This window comes from Cuculus canorus, chromosome 6 (genome assembly GCF_017976375.1).
Source record: "Cuculus canorus isolate bCucCan1 chromosome 6, bCucCan1.pri, whole genome shotgun sequence".
Taxonomy (NCBI): domain Eukaryota; kingdom Metazoa; phylum Chordata; class Aves; order Cuculiformes; family Cuculidae; genus Cuculus; species Cuculus canorus.
The window spans coordinates 10,641,457-10,662,791 of NC_071406.1; the positions used below are offsets into that span (position 1 = coordinate 10,641,457).

At 39.3% G+C, this 21,335-nt stretch overlaps 1 protein-coding gene across 1 annotated transcript in view; it reads left to right on the forward strand.

Moving 5' to 3' along the window:
- The window catches only part of OSBPL11 (oxysterol binding protein like 11), a 41,923-nt gene that overhangs the window by 11,842 nt on the left and 8,746 nt on the right, over positions 1–21,335 (forward strand). The window contains exons 2-9 of the mRNA XM_054069624.1: positions 4,373–4,441; positions 5,519–5,694; positions 6,469–6,548; positions 7,561–7,743; positions 11,661–11,862; positions 15,910–16,055; positions 18,045–18,185; positions 20,143–20,641. Coding sequence (XP_053925599.1) covers positions 4,373–4,441; positions 5,519–5,694; positions 6,469–6,548; positions 7,561–7,743; positions 11,661–11,862; positions 15,910–16,055; positions 18,045–18,185; positions 20,143–20,641 — 1,496 coding nt within the window. The remainder of the gene's footprint in view (positions 1–4,372; positions 4,442–5,518; positions 5,695–6,468; positions 6,549–7,560; positions 7,744–11,660; positions 11,863–15,909; positions 16,056–18,044; positions 18,186–20,142; positions 20,642–21,335) is intronic.

A 21,335-nucleotide genomic window follows, 5' to 3' on the forward strand; every position in this document is an offset into this window, starting at 1 on the left:
GGTGTGAGAAAGGGATGAGCAGGCCTTCTGCATCTGTGTTTCATCTTGGAGAAAATATTGGCCCTGTGCTTGTCAGGTGTGAATCTGGGTGTCTTGGCTGAAGCTCCTGAAGGACGTCATTCTGGGACTGTTGTTCCTCAGCATCGGCATTTGAGACTTGAGCAGATAAACAGGATAAGGGGGGAATTTGGCCTGACCAGCATGATCTCATTCCTCCCCCAGAACAGGAGACCAGCCTGCAAAGCACTGACAGCTGCTGCAACTTGAAGCGTGCTAGGAAAGGATAATAAAACTAGAAAAGAAGAAATAAACTGACAATAAACCTTTGTGAATTTTTTTTTTCTGTTGTATTTTAGTAGCACGTGGGTATGTAGAAACCTGGTTTGTGGTAAATGAAAGTCGTGGAGGGATAGCTCTCTGGAAAGAGTATGAACAGATTTGTAATTTTTCATAGGCTTCAGTCACTTGCTTACAGGGACAATTTGAATCTATCTCACAATATTTATAAATTAAAAAAGTGTGATAAATGGGCAGCCAAGTGCAGTGGTGTTCAGCCTTTGAAAAAATCCAAACATTTGGGGGTGGTAGTAAATGTGCTGGGCTGGAGTTCAGATGTTGTACTGTGAGTTGCTGCATAATTTTTTTTCCTGGATTTTGATTTGCAAGGTGCTCTCACTTAAAGTGGTCCAGCAAAATTTAAAATGAAATGGTTTTATATCGTTAAGCCCTGACAGATCTGTTGCAACACTTAAGCATTCATTTTGTCATTCTGTAAAAGGACTTGCTAATTTCTATATAAATAAGGACTTCGAGGTTCTTGACTCATCATTGCTGAGCTGCTGCTGTTCCTTTGACAGTTTGAGACTGTTGTGAGCACTTGGAATAGCAACAACAGCATCTTGGCTATGACAAGATAGAGGTACCCGGGTGCGTGCACGTAGCCAGCAGTGTGAATGCAAAGGTTTTCTTGAAGTGGGGAAGGATCGGGATGCAGCCAGACCTCGCTGTCAAGGTTGAGATAAGTTGAGTGGCTTGAGTAAAGGTCACTTCTGAAAATTCTGCTTTCTAGAAGTCAAAACCCCCAACGTGGGGAACTGTAGGGTCTTCTCAAGTACACAAGTGACTTGTGAAACTACAGTAAAACCTGTTTTATTAGAAACAGTGCTGGGAGATCTTACTCGTTTTTTACTAACTATGGCTGTGCACAGAGCCAGTGCCTGAACCTCAACCTCTTGTTCTCAAAGTTTACCATCTAAGAGCTTTCTGTAGTGCTTTGAAGAGCTTTCCTTTTAATTCCATACTAATGAAATATTATTGCGGTTTTGTGATTTGTGGTGTTTTTTTTTTCAACAATCTCTTGCTGTGGACGGATGCATCTTAAAATTATTGAAGAAAATGCTCTAGTTGTAATTCCATGGTCTTGTTGTTCATAAACAATGCTGAGAATGTTTGTGTATGCATAGGAAAGCACTAGGGCTTACCTGGAAGAGGATGAGTTTAACTGTTGTTCTGTAATGGGTTTGTACAGTTACAGGATTGACCTTTTGTGAATTGCTTTTTCCAGAGTGGATTTAATTTTTTAGAGTATAAAATTATTAATTATTTAAAAATAAGCTTTAGTTCAAATGTTGTAAATTCCCTGGCCCACACAGTGTAGGAATTTGTGCTGGGAGGGTATGATTAGTGCCTGTAAGGTCTATGTTTTTACTCTTTTATTTGCTTATTTGTTTGCCTCTAGGCCTGTATATGGTCAAGGGAAATGTTTTAAATATCAGCCAATTTTCTCATACTCTTTAGGCAGGCTAATCCGTTACTTGCATGGGTGCTGAAAGTTTGCCTAGCCTCTGGCATGGTGAGACCTAAATATAATCTTTTGGGATTGTGCAGTTCTATTGCAGATACATAAACACAGTTAAAGAAAGTAATTTAATCAATATTGTCCAGTCTGGAGGAAAATCAAAATACAAGAGGCGGCTCATTTAGCAAGAACCTCTGTTCATGCTTCGTCTCTTTGGACTTCGATTCCCCTAACATTCTCTGTCTCCAAAAAACCAAGCCACAGCTCCCTCTGTTATCCCTGGCAGTCAACATGTAGCATTCCTCACCTGCTGTGGCGGTTAATTCTTAAAGGAATCCCTGCCAGCAGCTCACTGTCATGTACCTTGGGATCTGCACCAGCCTCTGCTGCTGCTGGTTGGGCTCTTCTAAACGGAGATTTGGTCATCAGTTCTCAGTATCTTTCTCTGGTCTTGTACAGGTGGGTAAGTTCTTCTGGCTTGTGACTGGGAGATGCTGGTAAATGTACTCCTGAGCTTTACGTTATACACTGAGATACAGGGATTCTGTGGGAGCTGCAGGGTGTGGGGACCCCCTATGTGTCAACTTACGGATTCTGAAACGCAGCTGAGCACTGTGCTTAGTGTTGTGCACTTGTGCTTACATTTATTTGCTGTAGCACTCTCCTTCCAGAGTGACAGTGTCCACAGTACTGGAGATGATGGGCTTGCTTATCCTCACTCACTTTCTCACACTTCTTGGGAGTGGGTGATTTTCCAGGTTTTTCAGTTAAATCATTGCCTTTTGCGACTACCGAGGCCAGAGAAAGGAATTTTTCCAAAGGAGGCATTTGTAGAAGTTTGGATGTAGTCAAAGAGAAGATCTGAGTGGTGCGGAGTATGTGGGCACAGCACCTCTGGCCTGAGCAAGCTGGGCTCTGCACAATGTTTGACTGAAAAGTGAGGGTGAAGTTTGCGTTCACTAAAACTGAAAAACAATTAGCTGTGACTAGGATCAATTTTCAGACAATTAAAACCCAAACTCATACATTTTTATGACTTTGCAATCTCTTAATTTACAGCTAAATTAAGACAGTGAGGAAGTCTAAACTGTACTTCCTCTGTATGCCAGTAATAACAAATGAGAGGCGTTGGTAGAGGATGAGCTAGGTTGTATCTCCCTTAGCATTTTTGTGCATTTAAAACACAGTAGTCTGAATACCACCTGCTCTCCTCAGTTTTATTTTTATCTGTGGGTACCATTTAATAACCTATTAGAAATTAAATTCCTAGATAATCCTGCTGGCTGCTCTCCATTGCAGGATGTTACTGCAATATGGCTTGCTGTAGTAATAGCTAGAACACATTTTTGGTTTTAAACGTAACTTTAAAAACTGTGAAATTGTTGTTTTTTAAAAAAATGTACATTCTTGCATCTCTTCTTTGAATAGTATTAGTGAATGGTGGTGATATGGCATTGATTTGTGTGGCAGTGTGTGAATAATTTTCATTCAATCTTCAGCATATTACAAGCTACAGAAATTTTTATTTAAAACTAAATAAATGGTTTAAATACGTTTCTTTTAAAAAGCAAGTAGTGTCTTATATTTGGGTTATTGTTTCCATTCTTCAGTGGAATAATTGAGACCTTTTTATCATGCTGGGCCTGTATTGTCCATCCTGTGTTCTTCAGTATAGGATTGTGCCCAACTGTAAGAGGTGAGGGCATTGCAGTGGTGTTTCTAGAACTATGGGAATGTACAGTATAAAGTAGATCTTTAAATTTTAATTTTAAGATGATTAGCTCATAGCCATGAGACTCGGAAGCCTTATGTAGGACAATTGATTTTTCAGAAATAGCAATGTGTTTTGCCTGTAGTCATATTAAGCCTTTGTGATGAACACCCTTAGTGGGTTCTCAGTTTTGATGGATGTTGCAAGATGAGGCTTTGAAACTACCCGATTTTCCTGCCAGGCCAGAGGAGAGGTAGTTTTGGCTCCTATTTTACATTTCAGAATACCTTGATGTGACCTGCACCTGCCTGTTGTGTTCTACAGAACATCTGCTCAAGAGTGTGCCTGTTAGTGTAGTCAGGAAGGGCTCTGGGCATGAAGTTTAATAAAGCCACATTGATGTAGGAATACCTAGGGAACTGGTTTTGGCTGGTGAACACGATTGAGAGTCTGTTAATAAGCTAGGGAAAGGTAATTTTGTTCAGGAGTCCCCAAATACAAAGCTTGCTTAGCAGAGGAAGCAGGGAACAGGAGCAGCATGATTACTAAGTCTTTAATTACCCAAAACTAGTACAGATGTGTCCAGAAGTGCCTGCTGAGAAAACCTCAAGTATTGGTGAAACTAATTATACCTTGAAATTATTTGGAGTTAAGTAAGTCTGATTAAACTGTCTAGAAATGGTTTTAGAAACTGAGTTGGAAAATCTTGTTAAGTGTTGGTGGTTTTATTAAAGTTGGAGAGCCATTCTAAAAATGAAGATGAAAATTCATTTGCTGAGAATGGATAATGATGATCAAAAACTAGGAAGATCTAAAATCTGTTTGATATTTTCTGATTTTTTTACTGTCTTTTGTTTTAATAGTGATCACATGGAAAATATTTATGGCTACTTAATGAAATATACCAATCTTGTCACTGGCTGGCAATACCGGTAAGTCTTTTATGGTGCTTTTTCAGTACTGTTGGTCTTTGCAGAATCTAAACGAACATTTCAGATTTTTTTAATAATACTTGATTTCCCTTTTTCTGTTAGGCAAACTAGAGTCTTATGCATTTCTCAGTATAGATTAAGCTAATGAGTAGATAAAAAATAAATATTTTAAGGCGGGGATAACAAAAAAAGAATGCATAGGAAGTACAAAGCAGTTTAACTCATGGTGGCTTGTAACTATGCTGGTATGTGTAAAAAGCATGTACAGCCTTAACTTTTTTCCTCCTTTTCCACTAAAAATATTGTCTTTGCTTTCGGTGCTGAGTCTTCAGCTTTATGCCAAATCATGCTTTTTTTTTTTATTTAAAAAAAACAAACACAAACTTCTTTACTCAAAATTCAGACTCAAGCAAGCTTTTCCCTTTGGTTGTTCAGGATGTCTGTTTGCCCTGGAATAAGTTGTTTTTCTTTGAGAGGTAAAACTTTCTGGTCAGGCTTTCTGCTTACTGCTGTTCCTAGATCAGTACAGCACAACCAAATTAGTATCAGAGCGACAAGTCCTTAGCAGCATACTACACTGGCCACATTCCTGTGCTGCTGCTGCCATGCAAGGACTTGTGTTAATACACTTAACATTAAACCCTGTTGAATAGTTGAAGCATAAAGTCCCTGTAATTTTTTTTTTAATTCTGGAATTGCTTCAGTTTCACAGGTCTGTCTCATCTGTTTTATACATGGGACTGTTTTGAGTGGTTCAAGGATGCATTAAGCCTTAGAGATTCAGGATATTCTTCTAATTCCCAAACTCTTGTAACAGCCCTCTTCTGTGGGCACAGCTGTTCTGTTGTGCAATCCCTGGTCTCTTGAGAAAAAAAAATCGTAAGAACTTAATTCTTGTCCAATCTTGTTTGGGACATAATTCATAAGTTTGGACTTGTACTGACTCAAGTCTTTAATGGGCCAGCTTGCAATGAACGTCTTGACTTCTGCCTGCCCCTTCACCATCCCCTCCCCCCAAAAAACCTGAAAAAAGATGAGCTGGTTTTATTTAGTGTATTTGCTTGGTTATCATTTCAGGTTTTTTGTTCTAAACAATGATGCTGGCCTGCTGGAGTACTTTGTGAATGAGCAATCTAGGCATCTAAAGCCCAGGGGTACCCTGCAGCTGGCCGGAGCTGTCATTTCACCCAGTGATGAAGACTCTCACACCTTCACAGTAAATGCTGCCAGCGGGGAGCAGTATAAACTCAGAGGTAGGACCTAGATTCCTGCGCAGGGGACTGTTCCACTAGGGGACACTCCTGGCTCTCACCTGTGGCTGCTCTGCTGGCCTTGGCTATGTGGCCAAAGGGAGAGAACTTGTTTGGCAGGCTGCTGCGATGAGAGTTATATGTGCAACTTTCATCCTCCTCCTCAGTCGGGAGCTGTCCTTCTTTATGGATGGTGCCATACTCTTTGGGTTTGATGACTTCCAGAAGATACTGAACTGAAAATGTGTAGAATGGAGTTTAACCTTCATGTATAGCGTCCTTAAACTGTAGCAATTCAGAGTTTTCCCAATCAGTGTAGGTAGCAGTACTGTTATTATTTATTGATTGATGCTTGCAGAGAACTGAATAATTCCCAATGTTCAATATGTTAGCCTTTCTGTGGTGGCTATAGAAGGCTACAGAAATCTGGGCCAATACCTCCTAGTGTTTTTTCCCTTGAGGAATCACTGTCATTTTCAGGGTACTTTACCCTTATTTCAGTAAACAAGGTTGTGTTCTTAGATTAAAATGTTTGTGAGGGGTGTTATTGTTTTTTGAAGGTGTTTCTGTGTTATGAAATTTGAAAACAAACAAAAGCTCATGCCACTTATGTTGAACTTCAGTGTTATAGCTAATTACTGGTTAGCTGAGAAAGCTTTAGATAAAAAATGCCTTGTACTGTTAAAATCTTCTGTCTGTTTCGAAGAATTAAGCAGTGTTATGCCCATAATTAAAAATGTCTTCATTTATGTAATCCTCTTGGTTTGCTTTTATTAGCTATTGATGCTAAAGAGCGGCAACACTGGGTTAGCAGGCTACAGATATGCACACAGCATCACACGGAAGCTATTGGAAAGGTATCGTATGACTGATATATTCGTGGGCAAAAATAATTTAGGCTGGTAATAGAGGTAGTTGCAAATACAGCTATCCTGTTATTGAAGGTAAATACTACAGAAAGGCATGTAGTTGGGCTTGAAACTTAAGAAACATTTTTCTGAGTGATAACTGACTTATAATAGAAATATGCTTTAGGAATGGAGCAAAGTGAATTCAATTTGCCCCGGAAGAGCTGGACAGTCCTCCCTGAGCAGGTACTAGTGAGCAGATGTTTGAACAGAAGGTAGAGCTTGAAAGATCAAAAGTATTAGCCTAGTGTTTCCAGTGGTTTTGAATTTTTTTTAATGGGTAAGGAAAAAAAGTCTTGGGTGCTACTGAAACTTTTCTGTTTTGAGAACTTTATTTTATTTAAACCTTTACTTTTTTTGAAACCACTCAGTAGTCCACAAATACATTTAGGATCTGTTCCTGTGTTTGCGGTGCAAGTCATCACCAAGATGCAAGTCTGAGTGTTGTTGCTTCTGTTTGCTAACCGTGTGGCAGTTGTGGGTATAGTTCATAGAACCTCTGATTATCATAAAATCTGTTCTGATACCCACATAAAACCTTGCTTTTAAGGTGAGATCAACATCTTGTAACTGGCTTTGTTGCAAGAGGGAAGTTCAATGAATAGTTCTAAACAAAATCACATTCTCTTAAATGTGATCCTTGCAGGATCTGTTAGGAGTCAATTTCTAGTACTGTTGGAATCAAGGGCTAATTTTCAACTCAGAGAAGTCATTGATACGTATTGATTTGTCGCATTTCACAGAGTGGTCATAATTAGACTATAAAACAGGGCAACTGTGAGCTGATAGCTCAAAATATTTTTTTAGCAATCGTGCCTAATTTATTAGGGCTTTGTCATTTCTTCTTGCTCTATGAAAATAATAAGGATTAAACTGTTCTGCTGTACCTTTCAAATTAGAATATTTGCTAGTTTTAGGAATTAATTGTAAATGTTTCTCAATTTGCTTATTTATTTACTAGAACAACCCTCCTCTGAAATCTCGCAGCTTCTCTCTTGCATCTCAAGGAAGTGCCAACTCCCCTGGTCTGCAGAGACGACCCAGTCAAAATGCAGTTTCCTTTTTCAGTGTTGGACATCACAGATTGCCAGCTGGAAAAAGAGTTCCAATTATGCAGCCAGACCACCTTGTAGATGTTAGAGAGGTTTGTATGCTTTAAGTTATCTAATAGTCTTTTGAAAGCACTGTCCTATTATTCTAAAGATTGTGAAGAAACCTGTTGTTCTTCATTGGCTCTAATTCGAATGACATGTCCTTGGCTGTTTGCAGAAGTATGTGGTGTATATGTGGCTTTTGTGCTCAGGAATAATATCCTGGTGCTCAAGGTAGAATTTTCCATGTTCTTGTCTTGGAGAGTCCTAGCCGTACAGGTGACAAGGGAATATCCTTAACGAAGTACAGCATCCCATACTATGATACTACTGTATCATATGTTGTTTTCTTCCTGTGTCAAGCTGTAGAGAAATAGACTAAACTGTCCTTATATCTCCTATGACTTAGAATTTGCTCATGATTGATATTTAAGAATGATAACTATTTTTGGTATGTTAATTCATGTGGACAAATTGTCTAGGGATGGATGTGATTGAAAAGAGAAGAAAATAAAATAAGCAATCCAGGAGTACTCTTTTTTCACTACATGTTCGGGTGTAGTGTAGTTTAGAAACAATCAGAAATAATTATCTTTGTCTTGATTAGCAGAATGGATTGACTGGTTGATTGCACTTGTGAATATTTAGAGGATAGATCATGCAAATCTAAAGTTAACACTGAAACAGAATTAGTTGCTGAAGTACAAGCCTATGTGACTTAGGTCTAGTATTGATATTGATGAGTATTTTAATGTTAGTGTAATTAGTGTAGTGTGATATGTTTCTGGGCAAAAATAAGTTTCTAATGGAGGCTTTTGAACTTTGCATGTAAGGACAAGGACCTAGGAAGTGTGAGTAGTTAGAAGCTGAACTTAGACAAACTGGGACAGAAAAGTGGTCCGTATTGAGTGTCATTAACCTTAAAATATGTGGCAGAGCATTGTGGTAAATTCATCAGTGGGAAGCTGTAAATTGGTATTGAAAATACTTTCGCTGGTATGTTGTGCTGCCATCGTCATTGTTCCTTGATTTAAATCAAGTTCTGGAGCATAATTATTCAGTAAGCTGGACAAGGTGACTTCAGAGATGAGAATCCGTGAGTCTGGCCACAGCAGAGTGTTCTTGCAGATGTGTTGTAGAAGGGTAACTGCTGCCATCCTGTTTATATCCCCTGATAGTGGTTAAGTCTGCTGTACTCCTCATGCAAAGACCTGTGAAGTCCTGTCAGATACCCAGGAAAACTTCAACTGGCATCCTGTGGCTTTTTTTTTTTAATGAGCTGGTTCACCTGCTTTATTCTCTGAAGAGAAGTTTTTCTCCTACTTTAATTTTAAAACTGAAGCTATAAAGGTAGTTGCTTTTTAGTTTCATTCCTCATTGCCTCTTACTTGTGATGAACTTACTACTAGTGTGGTTCAGCAATTAAAACATATAGTAAATAGTATTTGCATTTTCCTCCCTCCTATATGAGAAGAGAACCTCAGCAACACTACAGAATGACATTAATTGCAGAATTGGTGCTTATAGCTATCTTAGCAGTTTAGCTTTCATGTTTATCACTGGTGTGTGTTGGTGTTTGAGAAGCTATCCTGTCTAAGTGAGGTAATGCTTCAGGTGTTATTTTTCTAACTTTTTGACTTTTCAATTCTCAAGGTAGCATTCAAAATTCGAGGGAGGAAAGATGAGATGGAGCACTGAGACATTGGCTTGCATCCTCTAATTGAGATTCTTACGGGATGGGAAATGAAGTGGAATGATTTTTCTTAGCATTGTAAAGAGCAGAAAACTATTCGTCTTCACTTTTGATTGTTACTGAGATTAGTGACACAGCACGGTTATTTGTCAAGTTAAAAACTTTTTGACCTGTACATACCAATTGTCAGGAATGGTAGGTTTTCTGAATGTCAGTTTCCTTACTTTTTTTAAGCTAAAATTCCTGTTGGATACAATACCTACATTTTTTTTTTTAGATATAGTTAAGCTACTTTAAATAACAAAGGGCAGGTGCATGCCTTGAGCATAATAGAGCTGGAATACTTACAAATTCAGTTTGAGGACCAGTGGGAAAACCAGCTTCTGTTTCAAAGGATCTGCTCTATGGTGATCTTTTCCAGTTTCCCTGTGAATAGCCCTGTAGCTGGTCCTTCTGACAGTCCCTTTCCCTTCCACGTGTATTCTTGGCCAGTTATGTGTCACACTGCTGACTTGGATACCTTGCAAGACAGAAGATCTAAAAGGATCTTTATGCTGACTTGCACTAAATGCAGGTGCTTGTGTATTTGCAAAGTGAAAGCTGTGGCCTGTGCACTAGATTCTGAGTTTTTAATCACAGTGCATTTTCCTCCCCCAGCACTGTTTGTTTTTTCCTTACAAATCTGAGTGTATGAGCAGGAAAAAACTAAGACTGTTCAAAGTATGTTCTTTGAAAGAAGTGTGCCTGTTTGAACTTCAGTGCCCAGCCTGGCCTGATCCTGGAACAAAGTGCTTGGATGCTGCCACATAATATTACTAAGAATGAAGATCACCAGAAGGGCTGTAGTGATTTGTCAGCTAATTATCTGTGTCCTTTTTTTTTAAACCTAGCAGTGTTTTTTGAAGTATTGGTAAAAAACTTGAATAAGACTTTACATCATGACTATCGCAAGAAAATAAGACAGATGTTCTGATAGCAGATGGTGGGTTTGCATAGGCAAGGCTGTATGACTAACTGTGTTACTAGCTTTCTGCCCTGTCACTCTTGAGATGCCCTAAGGCCAACTTGCACACTTAACTCCACTTGCTCTCTAAATTCACACCATATCATGCTCTGTAGCCAAGCCCTAAAATGTTCCAAATGCTGCATACCATGAACTTGGATGAATACGTATTGCTGAAGTATTTCTCACATTAAACCTTAAAATCAGTTCCTGGAATTGATTGCGGGCAAAGATGCTGGAAAAAAAAATTAGGAAGATGAATTAATCTGATTCTTGAAAGAAATTATTCTGCTCAGCTAAATCAATGTGTTTTTACATTTAACTGCCGGAATGATCAGAGTAGTGCTGTCCAGTTAGTTGTTATACTTAATTGCCCTTTGTTGTACCTTCCAAGAAAAGAGACTAGCATGTATAGAAGTTTGTTGTCATCCTTATGATTCAAAATCTGGCAATATATTGCTTCTGAGTACAAAGAGGAAATGATGTGGGTTTTTGGAAGACCACAGTGTGCTGCTTGATGGCTGGTGTGTGTTGCCACTATATCTTTGGGTAGCATATGTGTTGGTGTTTCTGTGATATAGGGATGCTTAGCTTTCTGTGAAGGATGAAGGGAGCTTGGAGGAGAGCAAGGGAGATGACAGCAGGAAAGCTGTATTTTGAACACATAACAAAGGTGAAACTTTTGCTGTTTTTCCTTCTCCCTCTGCAAAGCAAGCACTGAGATAGTGATCCTAAGTGTGTTGGCAGTGCAGACAGTAAATGAGAATCCTGTATATTTTGAGCCAAACTGAGTGATACAGGCCTTTTCCTTGAAAGGGCTACATCTCTTCTTGAAGGGAGTGAAAAAATCTTGACACCCACAGATAGAGATCCTCTTCCAGAGTGTGCAAAGCACATGGCTTAATTACTCCTCGTACAGTGTGAGCGTGCATGTGTCCCCCCGCTCCCATACCTGTCAACCAGGCATGAAAATGTTTGATACTTACTGCAACGAGTATCAAGTTCAAGTTCCTCTTTGCTTCTTTTTTTTTGAAGTCACTTTGATATTCGTTTGCTTGCTAGGAAGGTGCCATGTATTGCCGTGGGAACTTTATCATGTGTTTAATGACTAGTAGCTGTGTTGAGAAATAAAGGGCAGATAACTTTACGCACACCTATTGCCTTGTAGTTTTATTATCGCCATTAAGTCATTCGGAATCTGTCTGCGTGCACAGCTATACACAAACTGCACAACACACTTCCATTGCCTCATAAATGACTGGTTTGTTTGACAGATGATGTCTCAGGCTGAGGGCCAGCAGAGAGACCTGATCAGGAGCATAGAATGCCTTCCTGTCTCCGGTCATCTTACATCCTTGGATCAAGACCTGTTAATGCTCAAAGCAACTTCCATGGCAACCATGAACTGCTTAAATGACTGTTTCCATATTCTCCAGTTACAGCATGCTTCTCAGCAAAAGGGATCTTTACCAGCAGGTGGGTATAGATGCTCACAAAGAGCAGACCTCTAACAAACTCAAGTCTTTCCCTTCCTGCAGAAATCCTTGTTCCACTAAATCCAGCTTCACATGGGCAGAGAAAATGTCCAGCTGCCTGGTTTCTTGTGAATCTTTCCAGAGTCTGACTTGCTGGTGTTACATAGAACTCTCTGCATATTGTATATTTTTTTCATTTTCTAATTCTGTCGAGAAGTCTGTGGCAATGGCTGCATGAATGTAACATCTCGCTATTGTAGAGCATCTTGCAACAGAATAAAGTACATGAGGCACCATGAGGCGACTGCCTTTGGGATATAATTAGCTTCTCAGGAAGAGTAATAGCAGAGGGGAAATTTTATGGGACTGTAGGTGCTAGGATATGTGGTGTCCAGTACAGCTCCGTCAAATGTTATGCTTTTCTGACTTTTTCTATAAATACCTATTAAGTATTTATATATATTCACCTTTCGTTTCTAGTTAAGCATTAAAATGCAAAGCTGTGCTCTTGCACAGCTTGTTCTTAATACTGCTTATATATCAGTATTCTTATTTTGAGTTAACATCCTAGTCTAAAACACGGGCTGAGATAAGTGTTGCATTGTATTCTGAGGCCAGAACAGACTCGGAAGCAAATGTAAATTGGTTAAATGTTTAATAAATAAATAAATCTTTTTATTAACAACCAACCCCCTCAACAAATAAAAAAAACCCACAACCCCCAAACCCTACTCTTAATGGGTGTGGAATAACAGGCATTCAGAGACAGCAGCCAAATATGCTTCTATGTCTGCACAATCGATCTGTGCAAGTAAGTGCTTACCAAAATTGTTCCACCTAATTTGTATGTAGTGCATGAACTAGAGCGTCTTCGTTCCTGTCTGTAAATTCTTTTGCATCTTACCATGATTTTTTTAATGTGTTTACTGTATGGCTTTTTCTGAGAAAAAAGCTTTTAAGGGTTCTCAAGGGCTTCCACAACAGATAGGGTGGGTATGGTAAGTATGTAACAAAGTAAACTCATAAGCTGTCTCTTACCTTATCTTTCCCATATTCCTATCATATTTGTGGTACTTGCTTTGCCAGTGCATATTATTTCAGACCGGTAATTAGTTTAGCTTCTAAGATGAAAAAATATGTTGTATAAAAGTATTAAAACTATAGATATAAAGTCTGTGATTCTTGAATCACCATAGGCAGTGAAAGAGAACATGTGAATAGGATGAATGAACTTTTTTTTCTGAATTTCAGTTCAAAATTTCATTTGAAAAGTGAAAAACTAGATGGCACCCTTCCAAATCCTTGTCTGAGCTCCGAAGTTACTAACACTGAAAGAATTCCTCCTATACCCTGTGATTTTTTTTTTTTAACTATTGATGCAAAACTGTGGGGATGCAAGTCAGAAGTCTTTTTGTTTTGGCATTTTGGCATTTTCAGCATCTTGGCTTTTGGCATTTTCCCTGTGGGGGTTTTTTTGACCCATTATGGTCTCTGGGGAAATCAGAAAGGTCCAGTGAGCACCATGGTAGTAAGTAATGGAGAAGATAGTGCGGTTTTGGTACTTTTTGTTGTTAATTTTTTAATGTATGTAAGGAAAAGCTTAATTCATCTGACTGCTATTAGTTGATATCCACCAGTTAATGCCCAAATCTAAAAACATTACTTGAAGGTGTCTGAATCTCAAAGGTTTCTGGTGGTATCATATAGAGATGGATGGAGAAGGGGAGGAGCAGCAGATTGGATGATGTGTTGCTGGGGCCAGAGTTAAAAACAGACCATTCAAAGAATGTGTGGACTTTTCTGTGGCCTTCAACTCTCCTACTGGTGTGGTCTTTCTAGAAACACCCTAATACATTTCTTCCTTTCAAGGATTGTAGAGAGAGTTGTTTTGGGAGAGTTTGGGGTTGTGTTTTGTTCTTTTTTTTTTTAACCCATTTACCTTGGATTTCTCCTGACTCAAGAGCGGTTCTTCTTCCAATTCAGCTAGTGAAGTCTCTTTCTGCAAGCTTCAGAAGTTTGTATGGAAAGAATAAAGGCTGTTGCTTACTCAAATACTGCAGGAGTTGATGAAGAGGAGAGTTGTCTTAAAGAACATAAAATTCAACATGAAGTGTGGCAAAAAAGTATTTTTCTTGTCTGTTAAAGTGCTAGTTGACTGTTAATAATGTGCTCGTTAAGCTTGACAAACAAGGATTAGAAATTATGCAGTAGTGCCAGTTTGCTAGAAATTGTTAGAAAATAAGAAAATTAACAGAAGGGTGAATATACTGCCCCCACTGCATCGAGGTGCACCGTAAATCACAAATGGAAAGATGAATGGGAAAGTTGCAGCTGTTAACTTTTTCTGAATTCAAGTCAAAAGTGGTTAAATGTACTAGACCTTAAAAAAAAAAAATGTAGTACTTCATTATCGTAAGTGAATTGCAACACCAAACTGCAGCTTGAAGACAAACGTTACAAGTGAAGACCATAGACTCGGAGCAGCCTGTGTTGTAGCAGAGGGCAATGCCGACAACTCTTTATAAAAAGAGATGACAGCTTCTAGGGAGGAGGAGATCACAGGTAAAGAGAAAAGCTTGTGCCTACCTGGAATAGTTGAGAAGAGATTGGAATATGAATTTCCAGTGGAGAGAAGCATTAAGGTGGTATCCTGTCCACTCACAAGGATTAAGTGATATAAGCTACCAGCTGTGTTTTTAAAAAAAACCCTAGAATTTAACAGCAAAAATTAAATGGAGCTTAATAATAGTAAATAAGGTTATTTTAAGGTGGCTGATAGGGAGTATAGAAGGGAGGCTACTTGTTAAATTGAAGCTAATCTGGAGGCAGTGAATGTGGATTAAGTACAGCCTAGAAAGTGCAATTAGAGATTGTGTTGAAAGTTGCAACTCAGAAAGCAGGTAGCAAGTAGAGGTTTTAATCTTTAAAAAGAGTAAAACCTTTTCCAAAGGTAAGTGGGACAGTAACCCTCTGAGCATCTTTTTTATTATACTTATTTGAAATTTCTGTTTAAAAAGCTGAAACTGCTGAGGGATTTTTGTTTCTTACTCTGTAATGGATTCATGAGTAGTAGACTAGATGAAAATAAACTATGATGCTGCAGAAAAAGTTGTGTTGTCCTACTAGTGAAGCTGGACTTTTTCCTTCTCCAATATTTTCCTGGTGGAAATGCTGCCGTTTATCTGAACTAGTTCCAGGTAACAAAGGCCTAGAAATAAAGGATTTTGAAACGTATAGAAAGAGACAGCAGACACACTACTGTAGGTTCCTGGATGCAGGAGACTACTGTGTGGTGGTAGAATTTTAGGTTTCTTAATAATGTCTATGTCTGCAAAATGGTTGATCAGTTTGTGTATCCTTCAGTACAAACTGATTGGAGTCACCTGCATGTTCATTAGCCTTTGAAAAAGAATGGAACATTTGCGTTATTAATGAGTAATCTGATCTGTTCTGGTAAATTAGCTGGGAGTAACTAGAGATGCTGGAATCATCAGGTGGGTAATAGCTTTCCAAGCCCTGCAGCCTTTTTATTTTTTTTAGCACCTATCATTTATTCAACAGTGTGTGCTTGCTGTCTTTGCAGCTGGGAAAAGACAAGTACCCTTTCCAGAGAATATACTGGCAACAAAACTTTCTCCGCTTTAGCTCTTTTTACCCTAGAACTGGGCTGGGTTTGAGAGGCTGATAAGTGGTGGGCTTTTTCTGATAGAATCGTTAGAATCTTTAGAATGGTGAGGGTTACTCAACGTTTGTGTGATCCTGGGTTCCTCCTGTAGTGTCTGATTACACCTTTCATGACACTAACTAGTTTCTCCAGTCCAAGTTGCATGTATTACAGCTCACCAATTGCAGTGTTTGTGCTAATGATCACTGAAGGTGGTGTCTCATAGCACCACCTTTGTTTAGTGGCTGCTGAAGGGATTGGCTGCAGGAGGAATTGTCTGCTTTTGGCTTATTGCTAAAAAAAACTAGCTCTTTTGTGAAAACTACTGCTTATTCACCTTCCATAGGATGAGCAAGCTTCAGCGCAAACTTTCTTTTGCTTCAGGGACAACGATCAGTTGGTTGGAACCGAAGATATCTCTGACAAACCACTTCAAAAATGGAGCAGCTCAGAATTTCCCAGCAGAGATAAACAAGCCAGCCTCTGTCAGGGAAGAGCAGTCCGCTGCAGAGCCCTGCCAGCTAACAAGGGTAAGGTAATGTGAACATCCCGTTTCTGTGGGGAATTATTTTGAGGAATATCTGAAAATGTTTCAGTCCTATTATGTGAAAATTATTTAATGACAATTTTTTGATCAGCTGTGTGGAGGAAGAGTGAGTGCATTTGTGGTAGATGAAACTTTCTAATTGCTTCTTCGGTAAATTTTCCTGCTTTCTATAAACAACTGTCAAGCGGAGGGAGCTGATTGGGCTGGTAATGTAGGATGTAGAAATAGGCAGTATTCCCTTGCATTTTTGCAAATTGTAGTTCAAAAAACCTGAACAGAATTCATGATGCTCTCAACATAGTCCCAGGAAGAACTACTTAAGGAGATGGAAGACAAAATTGCTGATCTCCAGCTATTAAATCTCCCCATGTTTCTTTTCTAGCTCTCGCTGTGTCTGTTTTTCTTAATCTGAAGAACCCTCATCACTTGACTTCAGGATGGCCTAACGTATTTGAAATACAACTACAGTCTATATCATTGTAACTGTTCGAAATTGATTTGAAGTGTGAAATATTAAAGTAATAAACCAGCAGGGATTGTGATAAAGAACATGTTTTCCTAACCAAGATAGAAAATCATAGTTACATTCTTTTTGTACTAGTTTCACTCAGTTGTTTGGATGAGACAGCATCACTGTGAAAAGGTAATGTGCTGTTGCACGTCTCTGCAACAGCACTGTGCTATCTTATAGCAAAATCAAAAAGGAAAACACTTTTCTTTCAGTTGCTGTAGCTTATTTTTTTTAAATGTATCTGAGTAGTTGCTAAATTAAGTTACTAAATTAAACAAACAAACCAACCAGGAACTTTCAAATAAATCACTCAGTTCTTTCCTCCTTCTAGTAATTAAGCAGGTTACAGTTCAAGTGCTTTATGTATCTCAGTGTCTGTATTTGGGATATGACTAGTCTTTATCATTCCTCTGATATTTTCAGCTCCCTCGTTTACGATAGCAGAACAGCGTAGAATCCTTGGAAAGGAGTCACTTGTGTGATACTGCAGTTTTCACCAGGATTTGAGCTCTGTGTAAGAGCTTGGCCACCTTATTTTGGTGGTTGTGGTGATAAATTTGCCTTGAGCTAAGGCAGCTGCTCCAGGACAAAGGGCTTCTCTTAGGCAGCTGCATATTGCTGCCCTCCTATGGCATTGAGTGCTGTTCCCCTCTGCATCTGCCTCCCTCCAGCTGTTTTGTTGTGGGAGGAAGCTGCTCAGTACCCAAGGAGTACCGCCACCCCATCTTCCTGAAGTGCTCGACTTTCTACTTGCAGGGTAGCGGTTATTAAACCAGTGCTAATATTTCTGCTAGTCTGCCTGGGTGCTTTAGTTACACTGACAGACAACCTGTGTCTGTGGTGTGCACGTGTGTTTCTGTTGTTGTTTTTATGAAACTACCCCAAGTTACTGTGTTGTTTTCCTTTTCTCTTATGTATTGGCGCTAGCAGCAACATTCATAATGCTTGGGCAGACTGGCCTGGAGGTACATATATTGCTTGTCGTTGGGCATGACAGTATGCAAATAGCTAGGAACTACTGTTTGCTACAGCCTTTGGGGTAATGATGGCAACACTGGGAAGCCTTGAAGTAGTGTGGAGGTGGAGGGGTGTTATTGAAGGCTCCTAGCTTTTTCTTCACTATTTTCACATACGTGTTAGGACCTTGCCCCTCTCTTAGCTTTCAGAACTTACAGGAAAGCAGGTCAGGCTTGCTTGTAAGCTTTTTTTTTTTTCCTTGACTTGTGTGAGAGATGGTGCAAAATCTTAGCCTGAATCCTCCAGCTGAAATCAGCACTGAGTCATCTTAATGTCCCTTTAAGTTCTTCAACTATTGTTTGTCTTAGGGATAGATTCCATTGTGTAGCTCTCTGCGGAGGTTTATTTATTCTTTTTTTCGTGCATGGACAGTTAAATACAGTATGAAGTTCTTTTTGGATATTGTCTGGCCAGTAGAGCTGATGTTTATGGCTGTCATCCCAGGAACCTGAAGAAATAAATCCAGATGAGGAGCTGGAGGATATCTGTGATGATAAAGAAGATGACCTAGGAGCCGTGGAAGAACAGCGTAGTGTTATCTTGCATCTCTTGTCTCAGCTGAAACTCGGCATGGACTTAACACGAGTAAGTACTTGAAGCATGAAGACTGGCTGCAGTAACAGTGAAGTGCCATTTTAAGCTGCACTCCTGTGTTGAACAATATTGACTTTAATGTGAAATTGTGCCCTGTAGCAGCTTCTGGTCCCAAGATCCAGTGTCCCAGTTTGAGGCAGGCTTTAAGTGAAATGTGCTGAGGGAGTGAATTTTCTTTAATGCAACTGGCTACATCTTTTCTATTGCATTCTCATTGTGTTTTCTACTGTGTTTTAGTTGGCTTCCCTATAATGTGTTTGTGCTTTATTCCTTCTGTGCTGTTCTCTACAGTCTTCTCGTATTTTTGTCTTCCTGCTTTCCTTCTGTGATCTCTTTTTGCTTGCAAATGCTTTTACACACAACTTGCATAATGCTGCACCCGTATTCATGCTGCCTCTGAAAAGAATTTGTCTTTTCATTCCCCATTATCTATCCTCAGGCATCCGTTTATGCCTCTGTCCTGTTCTCATTTCTGCATTTGGTCAGAGCTGTAGCAAGGAGGAACAAAGTTACACTGGAGAGGATTTGGTTTGGTACTTCAGTGCAGATCTGAAATTTCTTCTTTGAGAAATTAACACTCAGTTGCTATGAGACAGGTTGGGCAAGGAATCTGGGAAAATCGGGCTGCTACCAGCCTATGTTCAGTTTTTTCCTGTAATGACGCTTTTAAAGAAAAAATGGATTTTACAGTGTCATGGAATGAGAAAAGTGCTCCCTCTTGGCACTGTGGGTTGTAATTTTTTTTTTTTCATGCTACGTGTTTCTGAGCATGAGCTAGTTGGCCCCTAGAAACGCTTGTATTGTGGCACTTATGTTTTACAACTTGGGAAGAAAAAAGGTGGTATGGACAGACTGCAGCCTGTAGGCCAAACGTGAAATTGTGCTGCTTCATTGGGAATTAAGTCATAATTTCACTTATATTGAAGATTGGATTTGGTTTATCTTTTTGTCTTGGTTGGAACAAATCGTCAAGTCTGTCTTAGAGTTGTGACTTGTGACTGTGCTTGTAGGACTCTTTTTAGTTCACAGTGGGCAAAGCATTGACATGCAACAAGGCTGACTTCAAAACAGATAATGAAGTTGTTAGAATTGTATTTAACATAAATACCACGGTACTGAAATGAAAAGCAACTCTAATATTCCAGGTTGGTGTTACAACAATGTGGCAGGTGTATTTGGCTTAACTTGTGTATGTATTAAGAGTCTTATGCCTGTGCTCTACCTCTTTGAATACAGCTGATTAAATGGGTTTGATGTCGTGGTTGAGAGACGCTGTTGTTGTCTCAACACAGCAATTCTCTTCACAGCTGTTAGTTGTGTGAGGTTAGTTGCCACTACAGCGAAGAAAAAAAGAGATGATACCCACAGCTTCTTACTTTATAGTGTTGCTCTTGGCCCAGCAACAGACAGGACTACTGTTTTTCGTAGTGGTAAATATAACCGGGAAAGTATAAGGTCGTCTGCTCAGAGGTACTGGATCAACCTATACAATGTTGTTTCTCGTAGATGCCTGTCTTAGTCGCTGTGGTGAGAGAGATTCTGCAGGCTCTCAAGAACACTGGCATAGCTTGCCTGCTTTTTTCTCCGTTAGACCTAACCTTTCCTAACCTCTACTCTGAATCTACCATACTGTAGTTTGAACTATTTCTGCTTGTTTTCTTCCACTGACATATGGTACGCATCTTTGCAGCTCTTGTGTTCTTTGAGGGATGCTCAGTCTCTTTAGTCCTAATAGTACTTACTGGGCTTTTTTTCTCCTTGCAAATTGCTTTTCTGGGACCTGTGATCACTGTATTTTGCTCACATCTTAGAAGGGAGAGAAGGTACTCCAGTCTGAAAGTCTGGTGTCTGGAACAGGACAGAATCTTCCACCGGAAAACTTGCCTTATAAAAAAGCCTGTCTCCTTGTTTTATTTACTAGAGCTTTCTGGGTTTTCTTTTATTTCAGGTGGTTCTTCCCACTTTTATTTTAGAGAAGCGATCGTTATTGGAGATGTATGCAGACTTCATGTCCCATCCAGATCTCTTCATTGCAATCACAAATGGCGCTACCCCTGAGGAGAGGATGATCCGCTTTGTAGAGTATTATCTCACTTCGTTTCACGAAGGTCGCAAAGGAGCTATTGCAAAGAAACCATACAATCCAATCATCGGGGAAACGTTTCACTGCTCCTGGAGGATGCCGAAGAGCAATGTAGCCACTGATGCTGGCAGTAACCTCTCTGCTCACTCTCCCTCAGAACAAGTAACTCTGTCTAGAGATCTAGAAGGCCAAACGGAGATGGACTACTATACAGTAAAATTTGTAGCCGAGCAAGTGTCCCACCATCCTCCTGTCTCAGGGTTTTATGCTGAATGTGTAGAGAGAAAGATGTGTGTCAATGCCCATGTCTGGACAAAAAGTAAATTCTTAGGAATGTCAATAGGAGTGACAATGGTGGGTGAGGGTAAGTGTAACTTCTGTCCTTTAATTGTTTTAGAAAGTTGTTAAAATATTAGTTTGAGAGGAAGTTTGATATTGTTTCCTCTGGCAGGAATAAATGCATCGTAGTTTTCTCTGAAAGGCATTTAAAAAATATTTGCTTTCAGAGATGTCAGCTGCTATTGTTGGTTTTCAGATTTTTTTTTAACGTACTTCTGTTTTCTTTCCCCTCTAATCTCTGATTTGTAAACCTGAGCATACAGTCATTTGGTATGCTTCACTGCTTACAAAGTACAGAAGGTACTACAAGTTCTCATTGTAGGCAGCAAGTTTTCATATGGGAGAAAAGAAATAGATAGGCTTATGGTTTGGCAAAAGTCAGGGTCATATTTGGAAATAAAAGTTTGACTTTTAAACCAAAGGGCAATTGATGTAATTGGAAACATCCATACTTATCAGTTTACAAACATGGAGCAAACTGATTTGCATCAGGTATTTATTAAATAGAAGTGTTTGATTTTCATATGTTGAACATATGTATCTTACGAGGCAGGTTCTAATTTTACCTATAGAATTTGGATCCTTTAGGGGCAGAGCAGGGTAACTGTAAATTCCCTTAAGAGTTTTTACTACAAGAGATGAGACAGCATCTCCCATTCTGTGTCCTCTATGCATATTATCCAGTAACGGGGGGTTCCAGGCACTTGCATGTGAACTTA